General features: G+C 53.3%; 2 protein-coding genes and 2 non-coding genes across 5 annotated transcripts; 3 read left to right on the forward strand and 1 right to left on the reverse strand.

The window, feature by feature from the left end:
* The first annotated feature begins 609 nt into the window (after window positions 1-609).
* P2RY11 (purinergic receptor P2Y11) lies at window positions 610-7501 on the forward strand. Of its 2 annotated transcripts, XM_025985670.2 has the most exons (13): window positions 610-700; window positions 819-989; window positions 1501-1602; window positions 1800-1850; window positions 1957-2127; window positions 2787-2863; window positions 3055-3162; window positions 3265-3388; window positions 3487-3565; window positions 3663-3792; window positions 3869-4035; window positions 4116-4202; window positions 6112-7302. In XM_025985670.2, exons 1-13 carry the CDS (start codon window positions 683-685, stop codon window positions 7203-7205), a joined length of 2379 nt encoding a protein of 792 aa, XP_025841455.1. In that variant the 5' UTR covers window positions 610-682; the 3' UTR covers window positions 7206-7302. The 2 variants fall into 2 exon arrangements, with proteins under 2 accessions (XP_025841455.1, XP_025841454.1); XM_025985669.2 differs by lacking the exons at window positions 610-700; window positions 819-989; window positions 1501-1602; ... (7 more) ...; window positions 3869-4035; window positions 4116-4202 and adding an exon at window positions 4863-4921 and having other exon boundaries at window positions 6112-7501.
* Window positions 1650-1736, forward strand: LOC112909758 (small nucleolar RNA SNORD105). The gene has a single exon (XR_003233151.1). It is a non-coding gene; the product is annotated as a small nucleolar RNA SNORD105 (small nucleolar RNA).
* On the forward strand, window positions 2902-2981 carry LOC112909759 (small nucleolar RNA U105B). Its single transcript, XR_003233152.1, has one exon. It is a non-coding gene; the product is annotated as a small nucleolar RNA U105B (small nucleolar RNA).
* On the reverse strand, window positions 7496-12104 carry EIF3G (eukaryotic translation initiation factor 3 subunit G). Its single transcript, XM_025985671.2, has 11 exons — window positions 12005-12104; window positions 11844-11890; window positions 11295-11378; window positions 11100-11188; window positions 10912-10971; window positions 9486-9590; window positions 9187-9376; window positions 8326-8433; window positions 8091-8227; window positions 7894-8000; window positions 7496-7624 (listed from the first exon to the last, which is right to left on the reverse strand). The coding sequence occupies exons 1-11, from the start codon at window positions 12022-12024 to the stop codon at window positions 7609-7611; spliced, it is 963 nt and encodes a 320-aa protein (XP_025841456.2). The 5' UTR covers window positions 12025-12104; the 3' UTR covers window positions 7496-7608.
* Window positions 12105-21354: the final 9250 nt, after the last annotated feature.

Here is a 21354-nt window from a genome sequence, read left to right on the forward strand (position 1 = left end):
GAGAGAGACGTTGGGGGCATCCCTTTCCCCCACCCCAAGGTTCTGGGGAAGAAGCCAGGGGCCTGAGGCCAAGGCTGGGGCTTCGAGCGGAAACCGGGAGGGGGTGAGTTATTCACAAAGCGCCCGCCTTGCCCTAAGTTTCCAGAAGGTGATGCGGAGTTTCCATCTCTCAGCCGCAGGCAGGGCCTCCGGGGAAGACAGCTGGCCCTCAGGAGCTGGGGCCCACGTGCCTAACTGCCATGCTCTGCCCTTTTCTCGGGTTCTCCCCCAAGTGCCTGGTGCTGGTGCTGGTGTGCCAAGCGTTGTGCATACATCATCTTTCTAAATTCGCGGGTCAGAGGGGAAACGATCACCGTCCTCGCTTTGGGATGCTTGCGGGAGCCTTGGCGCGGACCAAGCGGCTCTCCTATTGGCCCAGCCGCAGTCATGGGTCGAGGCAGGATTCGAACCCACGGTTCATTTCTCAGAAGCCCGCGCTGCTCCCCTGACACCCCAGCCCCTCCCGGTTGCCGTAGAAACAAGCACCAGGTGTCTCCATAGCAACCCCTCCAAGGAGTGCTGCCCGCCGCCGCCTGGTGCGCATGCCCGCCCGGCCTCACGTGACCGCCTCGCCGGCGCCGGAAGTGAGCGGCGCGGCGCCGGAAGCAGCCGGCGGAAGGGTGCAGCTGGAGGGGCCGGCGGCATGGGGCAGTCCGGACGGGTGAGGCGCGGCGGCCGGGACTGGGGGGCGAGGCGCGAGGGGGCCGAGGGGAGCGGGGGGGGCCGGTGGGGTCCCCCCGGGGGCCGTGGCGTTGACCGCTCTCCTTTCGCCCCCGCAGTCCCGGCACCAGAAGCGTGCGCGCGCCCAGGCGCAGCTCCGCAACCTCGAGGCCTACGCCGCGCAGCCGCACTCGTTCGTGTTCGCTCGGGGCCGCGCGGGTCGCGGCGTCCGGCAGCTCAGCCTGGATCTGCGCCGGGTCATGGAGCCGCTGACCGCCACCCGCCTGCAGGTCTGCGTCACCCGGCGCGCCTCCGTCAGCCATGGGCCCTGTCTTGGCGGCCGCGGAGTGGCACCAGCCGCGGAACCGCGCGTGGCTTCAGTCTTCTTGGCTCGAGAAAGGGACCCTTACGGGGAGCAGCGTCCCTGCCGCTCAGGGATTTGTGGGGCAGCAGCGAGGGCGCGCGCAGATGAACGCACTCCGCTGGGGGCTTGGCTGGACGCCTAGGGCTGGTGGTTAAGGGCCTCGAGCTAGCAAAGCTAGGGTGGAAACTTGGCCTCTCTCAAAGGCTTGGAGGAAGCTAGTTAACGTCTAGTTCAGTCGCCTCATCTGCAGATTGGGCGATGCCCAGTGATCAACGGATAAATTCAAGCCTGATTAGCTTTAGAGGTCAGGAGCGTTTCACTCTCTTCTCTTTCTTGGAGAAATTAAATGCAAGAAAGGTCATAACAGCCTCAGCTTGTAGTCTTTGCTCAAGAAGAGATGTTCATGATCCTTCCAATTTGTTTTTTGCAATTCCCAGATACGAAAGAAAAACACCCTGAAGGATTGTGTGGCAGTGGCCGGGCCTCTTGGGGTCACCCATTTCCTGATCTTGAGTAAAACAGAAACGAACATCTACTTTGTGAGTTAACACCTGGGAAGCCCTGATTTTCTCCCTGCCCTCCTGCTCCCCCAGCTCTCGTGATGAACCCATATGCCTCTGAGCTGCTATGATTCTGGCTTCAAAGTAAACGCTCTGAAGAGATGGAGCAGAGGTTCCCACTCCCTGCCCCCCCTAGCTGGATGCCTCCACTCTTCACCAACTCTTTTTTTCTGTAGAAGCTGATGCGCCTCCCAGGAGGCCCCACCTTGACCTTCCGGATCAACAAGGTATGGATTGGAGATGGTAGGGGGGCCGTGTTGGGTAGGGGATGGGTTTGGGGTGGTGCCGACCACATGTGCCTGCCAGGCACCCACTTCCCACCCTGTCCTGCAGTATACATTAGTGCGAGATGTAGTCTCCTCGTTGCGCCGACACCGCATGCACGAACAGCAGTTTGCCCACCCACCTCTCCTGGTGCTCAACAGTTTTGGCCCCCATGGCATGCACGTGAAGCTCATGGCCACCATGTTCCAGAACCTGTTTCCCTCCATCAATGTGCACAAGGTGGGATGGGCCTGGTGTGGTGGGAGATGAGGGTGGACGGGGCAGCTGGGACAATAGGTACCACACATAGGCCCTTGGGTTGTTTGTTCAGTCCTCACCTCTTGGCACTGAGGCTGAGAGCTCCGGGTCCTGAGGTCCAGTTTCACTCATGTGTTCTGTGATTCTAGGGTAAGAGGCTCTTTTAGGAGTTGTATTGCTCTTTGGAGGACGGAAAATGATGCTGATGGTCCTTTATTTCTGAAGTGTGTATTCTATATTGGTCTAAACAGTGTAGCAGGTGTTTTGACTCTATTTTACAGACAGAGAGACAGGCAGACAGAAGTGAATTGTAGTTTGAGGTCAGTTACAGGGAGAAGGACTGGATATTTTAACTTGTCTGGCTCCAGAGCCCCAGCTCCTAACCCCTAGCACTAGTAGGTCTCAAATTAGGCCGTTAGGTGCCGATCATCGGGGAGTCTGTTGTAGACCGCTTCAGTGGGCCTCAGAACCAGGATTTCTAGCCAGTGCCTGAGCCAGCCCATGAGTCCCCACAGTGCTAGCAGCACCCCACACCCCCTTGCTGGGAGATTTCTGGAGTATAGCCGTGGGTTTGGTGTGGCTCCACACAGGGAAGTCTGTGGGTGGTTCATGTGGTGCTTTGCCCCACCTCTTCCTTCCAGGTGAACCTAAACACCATCAAGCGCTGCCTTCTCATCAACTACAATCCCGACTCCCAGGAGCTAGATTTCCGTCATTAGTGAGTATTGGGAGGTGGTGGTGGAGGAGGGGGGACTTTCATGTGCGGCTGATGACAGTGTTCCAGCTGAGGCTCTGTGATTGCTCAGTCTCAAAGTAAACGCTCTGACGCACTGTAGGAATGGGTAGGCAGAGCTGACCTCCTCCAGTCTCACAACTTCTAACACCCTTCTCACGCCCTGGCTCCTACAGTAGCATCAAAGTTGTTCCAGTGGGTGCAAGTCGAGGGATGAAGAAGCTTCTACAGGAGAAGTTTCCCAACATGAGCCGTCTGCAGGACATCAGCGAGCTGTTGGCTACGTAAGGAGTGCACTGGGTGGGAGATCACTGAAGTCCTAGGTATCCTGGAGCTGTTTTAGGAGCCTGAGATCCCCCGCTGACCTTGGTGTGTCCTCTGCACAGGGGCGCTGGGCTGTCCGAGAGCGAGGCAGAGCCCGATGGTGAGCACAACATCACTGAGCTGCCCCAGGCTGTCGCAGGGCGAGGCAACATGCGGGCACAGCAAAGCGCTGTGCGGCTCACAGAGGTGAGGCCCAGCCCTGGGGCAGGCCCAGTGGCAGAAGTGACTCCTCTGGCAGCCCCCAGCCCTGAGGAAGAACTGATTTTTTGCCCTTGTTTCTCCAGATTGGGCCTCGGATGACACTGCAGCTCATCAAGATCCAGGAGGGTGTGGGAGAGGGGAACGTGCTGTTCCACAGTTTCGGTGAGGATGGGGCTGGGGAACCATGGGCTGGAGGTCTAAGGCCCTTGCAGGTCTCAAAATACACTTGGGTCTCGGTGACCTGTGTCATCTTCCTCAGTGCACAAGACCGAGGAGGAGCTGCAGGCCATCCTGGCAGCCAAGGAGGAGAAGCTGCGGCTGAAGGCCCAGAGGCAGGACCAGCAGGCTCAGAACATCCAGCGCAAGCGGGAGCAGCGAGAGGCGCACAAGTGTGTGGCGGTGGGCTGTGTGGGTGAGGCAGGGTTGCAGGTGCAGGCTGCCCCCCTCACTGGCACCCCTTTCCAGGAAGAAGAGCCTGGCAGGCATGAAGCGGACGCGGGCAGAGGCCAGCGGGGATAGCGATGCTGAGGACCCTGGTGCCCCCCCGGAGACAGAGGGGGCTGGCCAGCAGGAGGAAGAGGAGGACGAAGCTGAGTATTTCCGCCAGGCAGTGGGAGAGGAGCCCGATGAGGGTATGTGGCAGGAGATTACTGCAGCCAGGCACCTTGGGCTTGTCTTTGCCCTGGTGGCCTCAACACAGTCTTCCCCACAGACATGTTCCCGAAAGCAGCCAAACGCGGACGGTTCACCAGGCCCCCAGGCAAGAAGCCACGAGGAAAAGAGCGGAGGCCAGATGGAGGCACTTACCACAGGCCTTCAAAGGCCAAGGGCAAGCCCCAGCGGGACCAGGCCAAGCTGGGACGCAGAGGAGCTGTCCGGGACCGTAGGCGAGGCCAAGCTCGACCACCTAAGAAAGTAGCCTGAGGCCAAGCTGGAGCAGCGGATGGAATGCCCCAAATTGGGGCCCAAAGACCTGCTTTGGACTTCCACCTGGGTCTCCAGGAGCAGCCCTTGGTTTCCTTTCATAAAGGAGCAGTTTCCCCAACCTAAGTCTGAGTCTGTATTTGGAACGGGGAGATTTGGAGTCCTGTGGTGCAAAGCCCAGAGAGGCTCGGGAATTGGACTGGGTTCTGCTCCTAATCTAGCGTCCCTTCCCCCATGCTGAGTAGTGGAAGTGCACGGCCACTTTCACAGGTGAAGGTGCTGGGCAGAACTGGTCCTGGGCCTCTCCCCAGCACCCCCGCCCAGTGTTACTTGCAAGCCTGTAACTGGTTGGCCCTGGAGAGCAAGATGTGAAGAGGAAGGAAACCCCAGGGTGGCGTGGGAGGGGGTGGTGAGGCGACAGAGGCCCATACAGGCTGTGGGTGGGGCTGCTGGTGCGGAGGGAAGGAGGGTGGAGCTGTAGGGAAGGAGGGAGGGGCGAGCCACTGTGCTCGTAACACCGGGCCCTGGGACTAGCACAGCGTGGGCCGTGAACCTAGAGGCAGGGCATGCGGGCCATGGCCGCCACCACTTCAGGTGAGGAGCAAACGCTGCTGGGTCGGTTGGGCCAGGCAGGTGTCCTGGGCCCTGTGGTTCAGCTCAGGACCGAGGGGGCTGGCTCCGAGGAGGTGGAGGGGAGTGAGTTAGTCATGTCTGGACAGGGACTTCCTCCCAGAGCAGAGATGGGATGGGGAGGCAGAAGTGTGAGGGAAGCAGTCTGGGGCGGGGGAAGGGCACGGGCATCTGCCACCCAAGTGGTGGCACGGAGCCTGCTGGACAGACCGGGAGCAGGCAGTCTACCTGAAGCCCAGGCGGAGTTGGTACAGAGAAGGGGGGTCCGTGCAGATCTGCTCTCACACACTGCTGCGTCCCAGACGTTATTCTGGGCACCAGGACACCAGCGGCAGGGCACTCCCTGCCCTCAGGAGATGTTCTCTTGGAGATGGACACACAGGCTTTGCAGAATAAGGGGACTGGGTGGCCTCGTGCTGTTAGAGGGGTCAGAATGGGCCTCTCAGGGCCGGAGACCAGGAGGAGGTTGAGTGGGGGCTGGTGACTCAGGGAAAGAGAATCTGTGCAAAGGCCCTGAGGCGGAATGTGCCTTAAGGAACAGCCAGAAAGCTGGTGTGGGAAGGACTGTAGGGAGTGAGTCAGCCTGAAAGGAGAGTGAGCGGGTGAGAGGCAGGGTTCCCTCCTGGGGCCCCTCTGGGAGTCATGAACATTGCCCTTTTCTGCCAGCGAGGAGGGAGGCGCGAGGGCAAGGAATGCGACCTGACTCCGGGCACCCTCTGGGAGGAGAAGAGATATGGGGGGTGAGGTCGGGAGCTGGGAGGCCTTGCTCTGATGGTGCTGAGGAAGTGATGGTTTCCGAAAGTGGCAGCAGGGGACGCCCCTTCATGACCCCCCACCCCACCCATTCTGGGTTGTCACTGCTGGGTTATATGCATCCTGTGAAGGCAGTGATCCCCTTCCCCCATCTTCCTGAGGGTTCAAGGACGCCGACAAGCCTAGTAATTACCACAGGAAAGCACTCTGCGCTTCTGACCTTTCTGGGCCTGATTTCGCGCCCTAGAGTTGCTGTGGCTGGTGCCCCCTCCCGGGCACAGAAAGGACAGGAGCGTGTGCCCCCAGAGGGCGCCTGTGACCAGGCACAGGGTAGATGCTCTGAAGGTCTCAAGAGCCATGTGAGGAGGAACTGCGCTCACTTGGTGACGGTCTGCCCACAGGTGCCCTGACCTGCTCAACCAACTTCTCGGTAGAAATTGACCGTGAGTTCAGCCGTTTCCAGGCAGCCTTTCTGTGCCCCATGCTGGTAGTTGAGTTCTTGGTGGCTGTGGCCAGCAACGGCCTGGCCTTCTACCGCTTTGTGACGCGGGAGCAGCGCCCGTGGCACCCCGCCGTGGTCTTCTCAGCCCAGCTGGCCATCAGCGACCTGCTCTATGCCCTGACGCTGCTCCCGCTGGCCGCCTACTTCTACCCACCCAAGAACTGGCACTACGGGGAGTTCGCGTGCCGCCTGGAGCGCTTCCTCTTCACCTGCAATCTGCTGGGCAGTGTCATCTTCGTCACCTGCATCAGCCTAAACCGCTACCTGGGCATCGTCCACCCCTTCTTCACCCGCAGCAGCTGGCGGCCCAAGCATGCCTGGGCCGTCAGCGCCGCTGGCTGGGCACTGGCAGCCCTGTTGGCTGCACCCACGCTCAGCTTCTCACACCTGAAAAGGCCACAGAGGGAAGGCAGCTGTGTCACAGAGAGGCCTGAGGCCTGCACCAAGTGCCTGGGGATGGCGGATGACCTCCGCCTTGAGGCCTACAGAGCCTACACCTTGGTGCTGGCGGTCCTGGGCTGCGGCGTGCCGCTGCTGCTCACCCTGACAGCCTACAGTGCCCTCGGATGGGCCGTGCTGCGCAGCCACGGCATGACTGCTGCCGAGAAGCTGCGTGTGGCAGCGCTGGTGGCCAGCAGCCTGGCCCTCTATGCCAGTTCCTACGTGCCCTACTACATCACACAGGTGCTCAACGTGCAAGCTCGGCAGCGTTGGAGGGCCCGCTGCCCAGGCTTTGCCAGCTTGAATGAGGCCAAGGCAGCAGTGGACCAAATGACCTATAGGACCCACCAGATAATGCGGGGCCTCATGCCTCTGGCCATCTGCATCCACCCACTGCTTTATATGGCTGTGGCACCCAGCCTGGGGTGCTGCCACCAGAGCTGCTGCAGCTGCAGCAATAGCCAAATGCCAGGGGACACGGGGAACTCTGGCCAAGTCCTGCCCCTCAATGTTACAGCAACCCCCCCAAAACGTGGAGCCCTAGTCCCCTGAGCTAAGCCCATGACCTGGCTTATTTTGAGCCACTTCCTCACCACAAGGCATTGAGACCAGCAGCAGAATGGGGGCCAAGAGCACAAGAGGCTCCTGGCCCTGAGCCACTAACAAGCCCTGAACTGCCAAAGGCCCCAAACCACCACTTCTTCCCCTACACAAAGACCTGTTCAGGGACCAGCAAGTGCCAGGCCACAGTGGCAGGAATTTCTGCCTACAGCACTGATCCTAAAGAGGGCTGGCCCCACTAGCCAAAGAGTGGGTGACATCTGTGAATAAACGAGACAACATGACAACAGGAGCCTTTTTATTGCCAAGAGCCCCCTGCTTTCGGGAGCTACCTCCTAAGGCCATGGGGTCCTGGGGCCGGGGCCAGACAGCAGCAGCAAACATGGCAACTGGCTTAGTTGGTTGATGGCCTAAGAGAGAGAGACAGGTGATGAGGATACCAAGCGTGAGGGCTCCAGAACCCAAAGGGCATTCCGAGACCCTTTGCCACATACAACTGGGGTCTCTGACAATGCAGGAGGGCAGAGCCCACACATGGCCCCCCCTCGGAAAAAAAAGACCTTAAATAACCTGTACCTCAGAAGAGGCTTGGGTACTATTAAACTAATGTGGGGCCCACAGTCAACCTGAGTGTGGGATGTGAAGGGGTGGGGGGAGGCAGGGGTGTGACAGGTCTTACTTGGCCCACTCAACGTTGAGGATGAGGTGGTCGTATCCAAAGCCAGACACCCCAGCAATGGCTCGTGCAGCATCCTCACGGCGGTGAAAGCTGATGAAGGCAAAGCCCTGGGGGGGGGGGGGGGGATAGAGTCAGGGGCCCTTAGGGCACAACTAGGACAGGTGACCCCATCACCCATCCCCACAGCCACCGCCCACCTTGGACTGGCCAGTGGTCTTGTCCTTTGCCAAGTAGATGCGAGAGATGGAGCCAAAGGGTCGGAAGAGTTCCTGTAAGTCAGTCTCACGAGTGTCCTCTGACAGGTTGGTGACACGGATAGTGGCATTGTCGTCGGCTAGACAGGCAAGGAGTGACAGCTTGTAGAGGACAGCCCTAACCAGGCCCTGAATAAAGGATGACCACGGGACTAAGAGGTGCCCACCCACCACTCACCTCTGCGGTTGGGCTGCATGGACTCCCCACGGCGGCTGGCCCCATCCCGCAGGCTCGGTGGCACATACTTCCCCGTCTTGTTCTGGGCAGCCTGCACAGGCTCCAGCTCTGCAGACCAAAGCAGCTGGGTCAGGCCTCACCCTGATCCACCCCAGGGCGCTGGCAGCTCTGGCCCTGACCCAGCCCAGGCACCGTCTATCAAGCCACAGGTATCTGGTTTGTTCTGCTGAGGTCCACTGGCCGCCAGGACATGAAGGTCACATCTGGCAAGTCAGAGCAAGAACCCACTGGCAGCCCCAGGGCTGAGAGCTAGAAGAGCACAGGAACATGCAGGGGCAGCCCCCGGGTCCCACACTCATGGCAGGTAACAAATGTGCTGCACACCGAGTCACAGCTGTAAAACTTGCAGACTCAACCCACTATCAGCAAATCACACTGAAGGACATGGACACAGGCTGCAATCACATGTGCGAGTCTGTGCGTGTGTGTGCACACACCCACGCACACAGGCATGGTCCCCTCTGTGGCAAACAAGGCACACTCCAGTCTGATCACAGAGTCTGCAGCAGAATCACAGCTCCAAGTCTCAAGTACACGCAGCCAGACCCATAAAGGAACGGTTCGCCAGCCCAACACGGAACAACGGTGGTGTTACCAGCAGTCCTGGCACCACCCCGCTGGTCTCGCGCGCTCACACAGACCACAGCCACAGCCTGGCAGCACTGGTGCCAGTGAGAGAGGACAACTTCCGATGCGGACAGCCCCGTTCACAGCAGCAGGTGGAGACCGAGGACGCTCCCAGAGGTGCATGCAACCCGCCCCACCCCGTGGTCCACCAAGTCGCATCCCAGGCCCAGGCACCTCCGGGCAGCTTCTCCTTCTCGCCGGTGGATAGGCCCAGCTGCTCAGCCAGCTCCTTCTGCATGGGCCCCAGCGTGTCCTTGTAGGGACAGCGGGTAGTCCAGTGGTCGCCCTTGCAGATGCGGCAGGACACGATTTTCTGGCCCTTGAGCTTGTTCATCGGGTCCTCCTCTTCCTGGCAGTTCAGATCCTGGGGCGGGGGGGGGGGGGGGGGGGAGTGGGGGGGCAGTCAGAGCGGGGGTTGCCACACCCTGGCCACCACCATCACAGCCACCGGCCCAGCCCCTTGCCCAACTCACCTCTTTGCTAGTGATGAATGTCATGGACACGTCGTCACTGACTGTGGTGGTGGCCACGTTGGGCCCTGGTGGGTCAAACTCCGAGTTCCCAAACTTCTTCCAGTTCTGGGCTCGGGGCGGGATGGGGGACTTGTAAGGGCAAGTGGGACCCCCACCACCACTCGACCTACAAAAGCCCTCCCTTCAGGGTGTTTCAGCCTTGAACCACATTCTTCTCCCTCCCCCAAGTCTCCCAAGAGTGGTGACAACGACAGTTCCCATTTCCTAGCGTGTACCACTCCTGGCATGTGCTAGCCCCTAGCTTCAAGCCAGCTCCAGGAGGCGGGGACGGCTCTCAGCCCAAGTTCCAGAGGAGAGAACCAAGGCCCAGGGGGAAACAGTCACACAGCTAACCATTCCTGGGGCACCCATGACAGGAGATGGGCCAGCTCCCATAAGGAAGTGACACCCAGGGGTCACCCAGACTGTGAGGGGCCTTGAGCTAGTTAAAAAACCTAGGCTTAAAAAAAAACAAAAACAAAAAACTAGGCTTGGGTAGCCCGGGTGGCTCAGCGGTTCAGTGCCGCCTTCAGCCTAGGGCGTGATCCTGGAGACCTGGGATCGAGTCCCACATTGGGCTCCCGGGATGGAGCCTGCTTCTCCCTCTACCTATATCTCTGCCTCTGTCTCTCTCTGTGCCTTTCATGAATAAATAAAATCTAAAAAAAAAAAAAAAACAAAAAAAAACTAGGCTTCAGCTTCCTTCCCCACCTTTTTAAGATTTTTATCTATTTATTCATGAGAGAGAGAGAGAGAGAGAGATGCAGAGACACAGGCAGAGGGAGAAGCAGGCTCCGTGCAGGGAGCCCGACGTGGGACTCGATCCCAGGACTCTAGGATCACACCCTGGGCCGAAGGCAGGCGATAAATCGCTGAGCCACCCAGGGATCCCAGCTTCCTCCCCTTTAAAATGGAGACCTCAAATGTTCCCCACCTCCCAGGACGGCTAGGGGAAGCAAATGAGAAAACACTTCCTGCAAAACACTTGCCATTGAGGTCTGGCACAGAGGAAGTCCACCGAAAATTGTGCCAATGCTATTTACAGCTATCACTTCTTCCTAAGCATGTAGCCCAGTTAAACAGGAGCTGCTATGACCGCCGGAGGGGAGGGCTTGGCTCTGTTCCTTCTGGTAAACAAGTAAACAAGCTGAGCGGAGTTAAGAATCTATAAACCACCCAACTTCTGCACCCTGGACTTTTCAGGGTCCCAACAGAGCACAAACACCTCTCAACCTTAAACCCCCTTGATCCAAAAGAATAGGGACAGAGTTGAACCCCACTTCTAAAAATAAAGGTATCAGATCAAAACAGTGTCAACAAAAAGGATTCCTAATTCCTCCAAGCCAGCCCTGGGAGAGCCTCTAAGACAAGAGGAAAAGAGTCTCACCTTCCTCCTTGCAACAGCCTTGGAGGCCTTCCGCGTCTCAATTCTGAAGGTGCGGACGATCTGTGGAGGGAGGGGAGAGGCTATGACTTCCTGTGTTTCAAGGCTCTGGAGCTAATCAACCCAACCTACCCAACACACACACCATCCCCTCCCGGCCAAGGGGCCCCCAACTCCTCCCCCAGCCTCACCTTGAACTTCTTGCCATCCTCATCTATCTTGTACTCTGTCACTGTCTTGATGTTCCCATTGATGACCTCCTTGGGAGGCGGCAGTGGAGCTGGGAAAGAGAGAACAGGGGAAGTAACTGAGCCTTGGGTGATGGAGGGGGAAGGGAATGCTGCTGGGGAGAGGGAGCCCCGAGTGGAGCAGAGGTCGTCACTCACCTCCCGGCACTAACTCAGGTTCTGGGCTGGTGTCGCCAGTGGCCAAAGGGATCCCCTTGAGGAGCTCGCTGGTGACACATTTGTCTAGGAAGGGGAGTGTGGGGAGGAGGGGTGAGCTGGAGGGGCGAGGGCTCCCAAGCTAAAATGAAGGGACTTCTGGGATGACGCCCACACCGGGGGCCTAGACGGCAGGGCCAAGGGCTGAGGCCTGGGGACCAAGTGCCCTGGGCTAGCCGTGCCAGGCCATGGCGCTGGCTGAGTAATCTCGCGCAATGGCAAGGATGAAAGCGAGGGGCAGCCCATAAAGACATCGGCGCTCGCACACAAGCAAGGCTGGCTGTTACAGCTTCCTCCCCGCAGCGGCTGTGAGGCTTGGGCGGTGGCATGGGAGGGGGGGACCGGCCAGCCGGACACTTGGAAGTGGCGACGGGCTGGCCGGGAGGCGGGAGGCGCGGGGGGGGGGCCGGCCGCGAGGGGGGATGCGGCACCGGACGGCGGTGCCAGGCTCGGCGCAGGCGCCCGTGACCCGGGGCGACCCGGCGTACTCACCGTCCTCGCCCTCCTCCTCCACCTGGTCGGCCCAGCTGGGCTTCGAACTGCAAGGGCAAGGTGGCGGAGGGGAAGGCTGGGTCAGCGAGGCCAGGCCCCGAGGAGCGCCCCCACGGCCCCCAAGCCGCCTCCCAGGCTTCGCTCCGCGACCCTCGACTCACTCAAAATCTCCGGTCGGCATTTCAAAACCTCCTCCACGCAGCACAAGTCCCGGGCCAGAGACCGGAAGTGGGGGGAGGACGAGACTTCCTGCGCCGCGGCCCAGAGCAGCCCGGCAGCAGCGCCCACAGCGCCCCCTGCGGCCGGAGGCGGAGGTGCCGGCCGTGGCACCTCCCTTCGTTCATGCCATTCATTTCACCTTTTATATGTTGGCAAATTGAACACCGATAAAAAATAAATTTATTTTAAAAAAAATCACCAACAAAGGAGAAAAATCAGTTTGAGCTAAGATTTTGCCACACCAGCATTCCATGCCAGTTGGCAATGGAGCAACGTGCACAAAACTGTGAGCCGACTATGACTCAGAAGTATCAAGACCAAGGTATCAGTTGAATATAAAGGTGATTTGGGCACACTTTCAAATATGAGAGAATGTATGGAAGGACCGTATTAAACGAATAAGGACAGTGCTTAATGATGAAGTCTAATTAACTCATAGATGAATAATACATAAACCAGAAATAGAAAAATGTGAGTATAATGAATAGTGCTGAACAATGAATCCATTTATAACTAGAATGAACGCTAAACAACTAGGAGGTCATGAGCACAGAACAGAATGTAAATGTTATGAAAATGGGCAAAGTGAAAAATAATACAAATATCAAAAATAAGATTTGGGAAGGGGACCAGCTAGTCCAGATTCAAGAATTAAAATGACCTTCTCGGGATCCCTGGGTGGCTCAGCGGTTTGGCACCTGCCTTCAGCCCAGGGCGTGATCCTGGAGTCCTGGGATCGAGTTCCGCATCGGGCTCCCTGCTTGGAGCCTGCTTCTCCCTCTGCCTGTGTCTCTGCCTCTCTCTCTCTGTGTCTCTCATGAATAAATAAATAAAATCTTAAAAAAAAAAAAAAAAAGATGACCTTCTCCTATTCTAATTTTATGCCAGAGAGCAGAAGTAATTCCTCTCTGGAGCCCAAAACCTTAAATGATCTCTACATGTTTTTTTAATTTATTTATTTTTATTTTTTTTATTTTTTATTTATTTATTTATTTTTGATCTCTACATGTTTTATATACAAAGTAGCAGTCCATGAACAATAGGACTAAATGAATGGAACCCCAGTTAAAAAGAAAAAAGAAAAAGAAAGAAAAGAAACAGACACATAAATGATCCAGTTTTTAGAAAAAAAATTTAAAGGTACTAATAACACTAAAGCTCACTTCTCGAGAGCTTATTGTATGCCAGGCACTGTGAGGGGGAAATGATCATTTTCTGAAGAAATTGCATGGTGGCAGGTGGTGAAGAATCCAGGCTGGTCTTCCTGGTCTGGGAAGAGTTTTCCTGATTCAAACGATCAAGATGTCAGGGGGCCCCTCTGCCCCTCTTCCTCCTTTCTTTTGCAACATTCTTGGCTCTCTGATATAATCCTTCCAGCTTACTTGTTTATTGTCCAGCCCTCCCTTTAGGGTATTATTCTCAGTGGGAGCCACGTGGCTCCCAAGGGGGCTACAATGAATTCTTGGGTAGCAAAACACCTTGAATATTACAATGGCTGGTGGCCCTCCAAAAGCAACTCTCCTAAACAAAATCTTATGCCTAAATATTTAATTTCTATAATTAGGGAGAAATTAAATGTAACTGGATTGAAATTAAAAATTTTTTAAAGATTTACTTATTTATTTATTTATTTATTTATTTATTTATTTATTTGAGACACAGAGAATGAGAGAGAGAGAGACAGAGATACAGGCAGAGGGAGAAGCAGGCTCCATGCAGGGAGACCGACGCCGTACTCGATCCCAGATCTCCAGGATCACACCCTGGGCTGCAGGCGGCGCTAAACCGCTAAGCTACCGGGGCTGCCCTGAAATTAAATTTAAAGAGGGGCACCTGGGTGGCTCAGTCGATTGAGCTTCTGCCTTCAGGTCAGGTCATGATTTCAGGGTCCTGGGACTGAACCCCGCGTCGGGCTGCAAGCTCAGCAGAGTCTCCTCTCCCTCTGCCCCTCCCCTGCTCCTTCTCTCTCTCTCTCTCTCTCTCTCTCTCTCTCTCTCTCTCTCTCGTCTCTCTCTCGTAGATAAATAAAATCCTTAAAAAATTTTTAAAATTAAAAATAATTCCACTTTTCTCCTTTAGAGGGGCAATAATGTAAAAAGGTTGAGAATCTGGGGATCCCTGGGTGGCTCAGCAGTTTGGCGCCTGCCTTTGGCCCAGGCAGGCCCAGGGTGTGATCCTGGAGACCCGGGATCAGAGTCCCACATCAGGTTCCCTGCGGGGAGCCTGCTTCTCCCTCTGCCTGTGTCTCTGCCTCTCTCTCTCTGTCTCTCTCTCTCTCTGTCTCTCATGAATAAATACATAAAATCTTTTCTTAAAAAAATTGAGAACCCCTGCATGGAAGGTCATCTGCAGAAAGCAGACATTTCCCTGCTTTGTTCACCTCTTGGGTGCCCAGCACTCAGGGGGGTCTGCCCACACTAAGTGCTCCATTAATGGGCATTTGGGGCAAGGTAGGAACTAGATCATAAAGGACTTTTTTTTTTTTTTAGATTTTATTCATTTATTTAGGTTTGTGTGGCCAAGCAGTCTAAGATTTTATTCATTTATTTGACAGAGAGACAGCAAGAGAGCACAACCAGGGGAAGTGGGAGAGGGTGAAGCAGACTCTCCGCTGAGCAGGGAGCCTGATGCAGGGCTCCAGCTCAGGACCCCAAGACCTTGACACAAGCTGAAGGCAGATGCCCAACTGACTGAGCCACCAAGGAGCCCCCATAAAGGACTTTTTATTTTTTTATTTTTATTTTTTTATGATAGTCACCCAGAGAGAGAGAGAGAGAGAGAGAGAGGCAGAGACACAGGCAGAGACACAGGCAGAGGGAGAAGCTGGCTCCATGCACCGGGAGCCCGACGTGGGATTCGATCCCGGGTCTCCAGGATCGCGCCCCGGGCCAAAGGCAGGCGCCAAACCGCTGCGCCACCCAGGGATCCCTAAAGGACTTTTTAAAGCAGACTAAAGAGTGTAGGCTCTTTACCCTGTAGGCTGTGAGTATGGGTGAGGTCATGACATGTGTTTTTTTGTTTTAAGATTTTATTATTTATTTATGAGAGAGAGAGAGGCAGAGATACAGGCAGGGTGAGAAGTAGGCCCCATGCAGGGAGCCTGACTTGGGACTTGATCCTGGGTCTCCAGGGTCACGCCCTGGGCTGAAGGCAGCGCTAAACCGCTGAGCCTCCAGGGCTGCCCCATGACATGTTTTGAATGGTAACCCATTGGGACCATATTTTATTGCAAGAAAGATTGCTTTGGAAGCCTGTAGAGGGGGATCCCTGGGTGGCGCAGCGGTTTGGCGCCTGCCTTTGGCCCAGGGCGCGATCCTGGAGACCCGGGATCGAATCCCACGTCAGGCTCCCGGTGCATGGAGCCTGCTTCTCCCTCTGCCTGTGTCTCTGCCTCTCTCTCTCTCTCTCTGTGTGTGACTATCATAAATAAATAAAAATTAAAAAAAAAAGTGCAGTCACCACCTGCCACCAAAGTTATTACAATATCATTGACTATTCCCTATGTTGTAGTTTTCACCACCAAGATGTGGTTATAACTGGAAGTTTGTACCTCTTCATCTGATTCACTCATACCTGTTTTCCTTTGAGCAAGCTAGTAATTCCACCTGTGAGAAAAACTTATAAATGTGAAGATACAAGAATAAATGTACAGTATTGTTCATGAAAGCAAAAACTGTCCATTATAGGTTAAATAGATTATGGTACACTATGCCACAATCTATGTAATTAAGGAAGTAGATCCGTTTGTGGTTATGCTTAAAAATATATATATATCTTCAAGATACTAGGAGGAAGCAAGATGTAAAAAGGCATAGGTTATAGGGACCAATTTGTGTAAATATTTAATAGCACATATATGTTGATATATGCAAACTATTTTCTGAAAAGAACTATCAAATTCGGTGCTCCTGGGTGGCTCAGTCGGTTAAGAGTCTGCCTTTGACTCTGATCATGAACTCACGGTCCTGGGATCGAGCCCAGGGATCCTGCTCAGCAGAGAGTCAGCTTCTCCTTCTCCCTCTACCCCTTCCCCCCACTCATGCTCTCCCTCAAATAAAGAAAATCTTTAAAAAAAAAAATAAAATAAAATAAAAAGAAATACCAAACTCTCTGAGGGATGCTTCAGGAGGAAGACATTAGGGGAAGAAAGCTTGTTTTGCGACTTTTCTACTATATTTAAATTTTTTTACCATGTGTATGTTATTTTGCTTTAAATATAAGTATACACATATATATAGGGCAGCCCGGGTGGCTCAGGGGTTTAACGCCACCTTCGGCCCAGGGCGTGATCTTGGGGACGGGGGGGATCGAGTCCCGAGTCGGGCTTCCTGCGTAGAGCCTGCTTCTTGCTTCTCCCTCTGCCTGTGTCTCTGCCTCTTTCTCTCTGTGTCTCTCATGAATAAATAAATAAAATCTTAAAAAAAAAGAAAGAAATCTGAAAACAGTGCATTCATCCTAAATAAGGGATTGGCTCAAGGATTTGCTCAATGTTGCCCCATCTGTGCAAGTGCCACCCCTGGAGAGAAACTGCACATTCGTGGGTGCAGAGAAGGATGTTAACCACTAAAGACAGATGCTTCTGGGTGTCTTGATCTGGCTTCATCTTTACTTCCTTTTTGGTGTTTTTCTTTATGCAACACTTTTTCTTAAACATCAGGTATATATCACTGTTACAAAAAGTCAGGTATTTCCTAAGCAAAAATAAGAGGCCCCAGGGGAGCCTAAGGAAGTGAGAAGCTGGAGTCCAAGAGTGGATGGGGAAAAAAAGCTCCCACAGCTCTTGTGTGTAGCACCAACATTCTTCTGCATCCAGAATCTCTGCAGGACAGCAGCCAGGACAGCAGCCAGACCAGCTGTGCAAAGCACGTGAGGAGGGACATCAGGACGTGCAGGGTATACCATCCTCCAGCAAGTGGCAGCTTCAGGGCGATTTGCTACATCTCAGGATGTACAATTCTACCTCTTGGTATTTTCCATAAGAAATAAATGCATGGGGGCGCCTGGGTGGCTCAGAGGTTTGGCGCCTGCCTTCAGCCCACGGTGCGACCCTGGAGACCCGGGATTGAGTACCGCATCGGGCTCCCTGCATGGAGCCTGCTTCTCCCTCTGCCTGTGTCTCTGCCTCTCTCTCTCTGTGACTCTCATGAATAAATAAATAAAATATTAAAAAAAAAAAGAAAAAAGAAACAAATGCATGGGGGCGCCTGGGTGGCTCAGTGGGTTAAGCCTCTGCCTTTGGCTCAGGTCATGATCCCAGGAGCCCTGCGTTGGGCTCCCTGCTCAGCGGGGAGTCTGCTTCTCCCTCTGCCCCTCTCCCACCCCCTTTGTGTTCTCTCTCTCTCTCTCTCATGCTCTCTCTCAAATAAATAAAATCTTTTTTTTTAATTTTTAAAATTTATTTATGATAGTCACACACAGAGAGAGAGAGGCAGAGACACAGGCAGAGGGAGAAGCAGGCTCCATGCACCGGGAGCCCGATGTGGGATTCGATCCCGGGTCTCCAGGTTCGCGCCCTGGACCAAAGGCAGGCGCCCAACCGCTGCGCCACCCAGGGATCCCAAATAAATAAAATCTTAATTTAAACACCCAAAGTACGGGATCCCTGGGTGGCGCAGCGGTTTGGCGCCTGCCTTTGGCCCAGGGCGCGATCCTGGAGACCCGGGATCGAATCCCACGTCGGGCTCCCGGTGCATGGAGCCTGCTTCTCCCTCTGCCTGTGTCTCTGCCTCTCTCTCTATCTCTCTGTGACTATCATAAATAAATTTAAAAAAAAAATTAAAAAAAAAAAATAATAATTTAAAAAAAAAAAAATAAAAAAAATAAACACCCAAAGTAAATGCACGTCCACAAAAAGCCACGTGTTAGAATATTTACAAATGTCCCTGGCAGCTTTATTCACAATGGCCAAAACAGGGAACAACTTGGCTTAGTGTGTGAGGGCTGCCACAACAGGACCACAGACGGCGGGGGTGGGGGGGGTGGGGGGGGTGGTTAAACAACAGAAATATATTTTCTCACAGTCCTGCAGGCTGGAAGTCTGAGATCAAGGTGCTGAGCAGACTGGTTCCCTCGGAAGCCTCTATCCTTGGCTTTGTTGATGGCCTTCTTCTCCGTGTCATCACGTGGTCCTTACAAGGACACCAGTCATATTGGATTAGGGACCACCTTAATGATGTAATTTTAACTCAATTATTTCTGTAAAGGCTCGATTTCCAAATACACTCACATTCTGAAGTCTTAGGGGTTAGGGCTGAAACATGAATTTTGAAACATGAATTTCAGCCCATAACACAACACAAAAGTCCATCAGCAGATGAATGGATAGCCAAAGACAAACTGTGGTTCATCTCTCCAATGGAGCAAAGAAAAGGAGCAAACTAACACCCATGATGACATGGATGCATATCACAGACACCAAACAATTGATCCCCTAGATACCATTTTTTAAAAAAGATCTTATTTATTTATGCATGAGAGACAAGAGAGAGGTGAAGACATAAGCAGAGGGAGACGCAGGCTCCCTGCAGGGAGCCCAGTGTGGGACTTGATCCCAGGACCCTGGGATCATGACCTGAGCCAAGGGCAGACGCTCAACCACTGACCCACCCAGGTGCCCCCTGACTTTGACATCATTTGTGTGAAATTCTCCAACAGGCAAAACCAACCTATACTAACAGAAATCAGGGATCCCTGGGTGGTGCAGCGGTTTGGCGCCTGCCTTTGGCCCAGGGCGCGAACCTGGAGACCCGGGATCGAGTCCCACGTCGGGCTCCCGGTTCATGGAGCCTGCTTCTCCCTCTGCCTGTGTCTCTGCCTCTCTCTCTCTCTCTCTCTCTCTCTCACACCGTGTCCCTATCATAAATAAATAAAAATTTAAAAAAAATTATAAAAAAAAAATCTGGAGAGGAACAAAGCAAAGTTCAGTCACTCTATCTCAGTTCTATTCGTAGCATTTCCCATCCTTTAAATAAAATCAGGGCAGCCTGGGGGGCTCAGCGGTTTAGCGCTGCCTTTGGTCTAGGACATGATCCTAGAGACACAGGATAGAGTCCCATGTCGGGCTCCCTACATGGGGCCTACTTCTCCCTCTGCCTATGCCTCTGCTGCTCTCTCTGTGTCTCTCATGAATAAATAAATATAATCTTTAAAATTAATTAATTAATTAATTAATTAAATCACCTTTTTCATAGGGCTCCAGGGTGGCTCAGTTGGTTCAGTGTCTGGCTGCCTTGGGCTCAGGTCATGACCTGGGGTCCTGGGATTGAGCCCCGAATCAGGCTTCCTGCTCAACGTGGTGTCTCTTCTCCCTCTGCCTCTGCCGTGCCCTGCCGCCAGCTTCTGTGTACACTCTCAAAATCTTAAAAAAATAAAACCACCTTGTTCGTTGTGGATTTTGTCCACCTGCTTTGGTCTTGAGGCAGGAAGAGACAGTGCTGGTTTGTTGTTCTGCTACATGCCCAGACCAAGCACCAGGTCTGGAACAGAGTTGGTGCTCAGTCAGTGGTTGTAGAACATGATCTACCTAAGTTATCAGTGGTTGTAGGACACTATCCACCTAAGTTTTCTATTCCTAGTCACAGATGATGACTGCATGTGAATGTGGGCAAAGGTGACAGATGATGGTAGGGCGTTGGGCTTCCTCACAACATAAAAAGGGGAAAAGGTGCTTGACCACTCATTTTGGCTGTTCTGGGATACAATGTACTTTCTCTATAGCTTGTCTTTCTTCAAAAACTCAAAACATGCATGAGAGAGAAAAGCAGGTTGCAGATGGTAAATGCTATTTTATTGCACATATCTAAGTATTTTTAAAGACATAGAGAATGCTAGGTTTATGGACTCACAGATGTGGGAACGGTAGAAAAACTCAGATAGGAAGGAGACACAGCAAGCAATATGCTGATAGTGGTTACGTCTGGGGAAGCAGCAGATGGGATCTGGGAGCCACAAAAAAGGGTTCTAGCTGTGCCTTGAATGTTTATTTCGTTGACTAACCTGCTGTTGTCGAAACAGGATGGGAGTTCTAAAAAAAAAAAAAAAAAAAAAAAAAAAAAACTCAACACAGAATTACCATATGATCCAGCAATCCCACTTCTGGGTATATCCTCAAAGGAACTGAAAGTACGGACACAAATAGATATTGGTAACTGTTCAAAGTAGCATGGATCACATCGGTGAAAAGTGGAAGCAAGCCCAGTGTCTGTTGAAAAATGAGTGGATATACAAAATGGGGTTCATCCATCCAACGGGCTATTATTCAGCCTTAAAAAGGAGGGACTATTCTGACGCCTGCTAAGACACGGACGAACCCTAAGGACATCATGCTCAGTGAAAGAAGCCAGACACAAAAGGACAAATACTGTATGATTCCACTGCCAGGAGGTCCCTGCAGTCAAATTTACAGAGACAGAAAGTGATGATGGGAGTTCGGGATGGGGAGGTAGTGCTTCCTGGGGACAGGTTCAGTTTGGAAAGATGAAAAAGTTCTGGAGAGGGGCAGGGGTGAGGACTGCACGACAATGCAAATGTGTTTAATGCTACCGAACTGGACACTGAAGAATGGTTAAAATGGTATTTTATATGTATTTACCATAAAGGGCTTAAATTAAAATTAAAAATTAAATTTAGGGGGCGCCCGGGTGGCTCAGCGGTTTGGCGCCGCCTTCAGCCCAGGGCATGATCCTGGAGACCCGGGATCAGTCCCATGTCGGGCTCACTGCATGGAGCCTGCTTCTCCCTCTGCCTGTGTCTCTGCCTCTCTGTCTGTGTCTCTCATGAATAAATAAATAAAATCTTTTTTTTTATTTTTATTTATTTATGATAGTCACACAGAGAGAGAGAGAGGCAGAGACACAGGCAGAGGGAGAAGCAGGCTCCATGCACCGGGAGCCCGACGTGGGACTCGATCCCGGGTCTCTAGGATCGCGCCCTGGGCCAAAGGCAGGCGCCAAACCGCTGCGCCACCCAGGGATCCCTAAATAAAATCTTTTTAAAAATTAAATTTAAAAATTAAAATCACAATATTAAACAAGTTTAAAATTAAACACACACACATATATGGACATACACACACCTGAAGCAAACAATGAGATACCACTTCACACCCACGAGGGTGGCTATTATTTCACTAATAAAAATAAGTGTTTGTAAGGATGCAGAGGGGCTTGAACACTTGGGCATTGCTGATGAGAATATAAAATGGTGCAGATGTTGTGGAAAAGTTTGAGAGTTTCTCAAAAAGTTAAACATAGGAATTGCCTTATGATCCAGCAATTTCACGCCTAGGTATGTG

The sequence above is a fragment of the Vulpes vulpes genome, chromosome 9, assembly GCF_048418805.1.
Source record: "Vulpes vulpes isolate BD-2025 chromosome 9, VulVul3, whole genome shotgun sequence".
NCBI classification, from domain to species: domain Eukaryota; kingdom Metazoa; phylum Chordata; class Mammalia; order Carnivora; family Canidae; genus Vulpes; species Vulpes vulpes.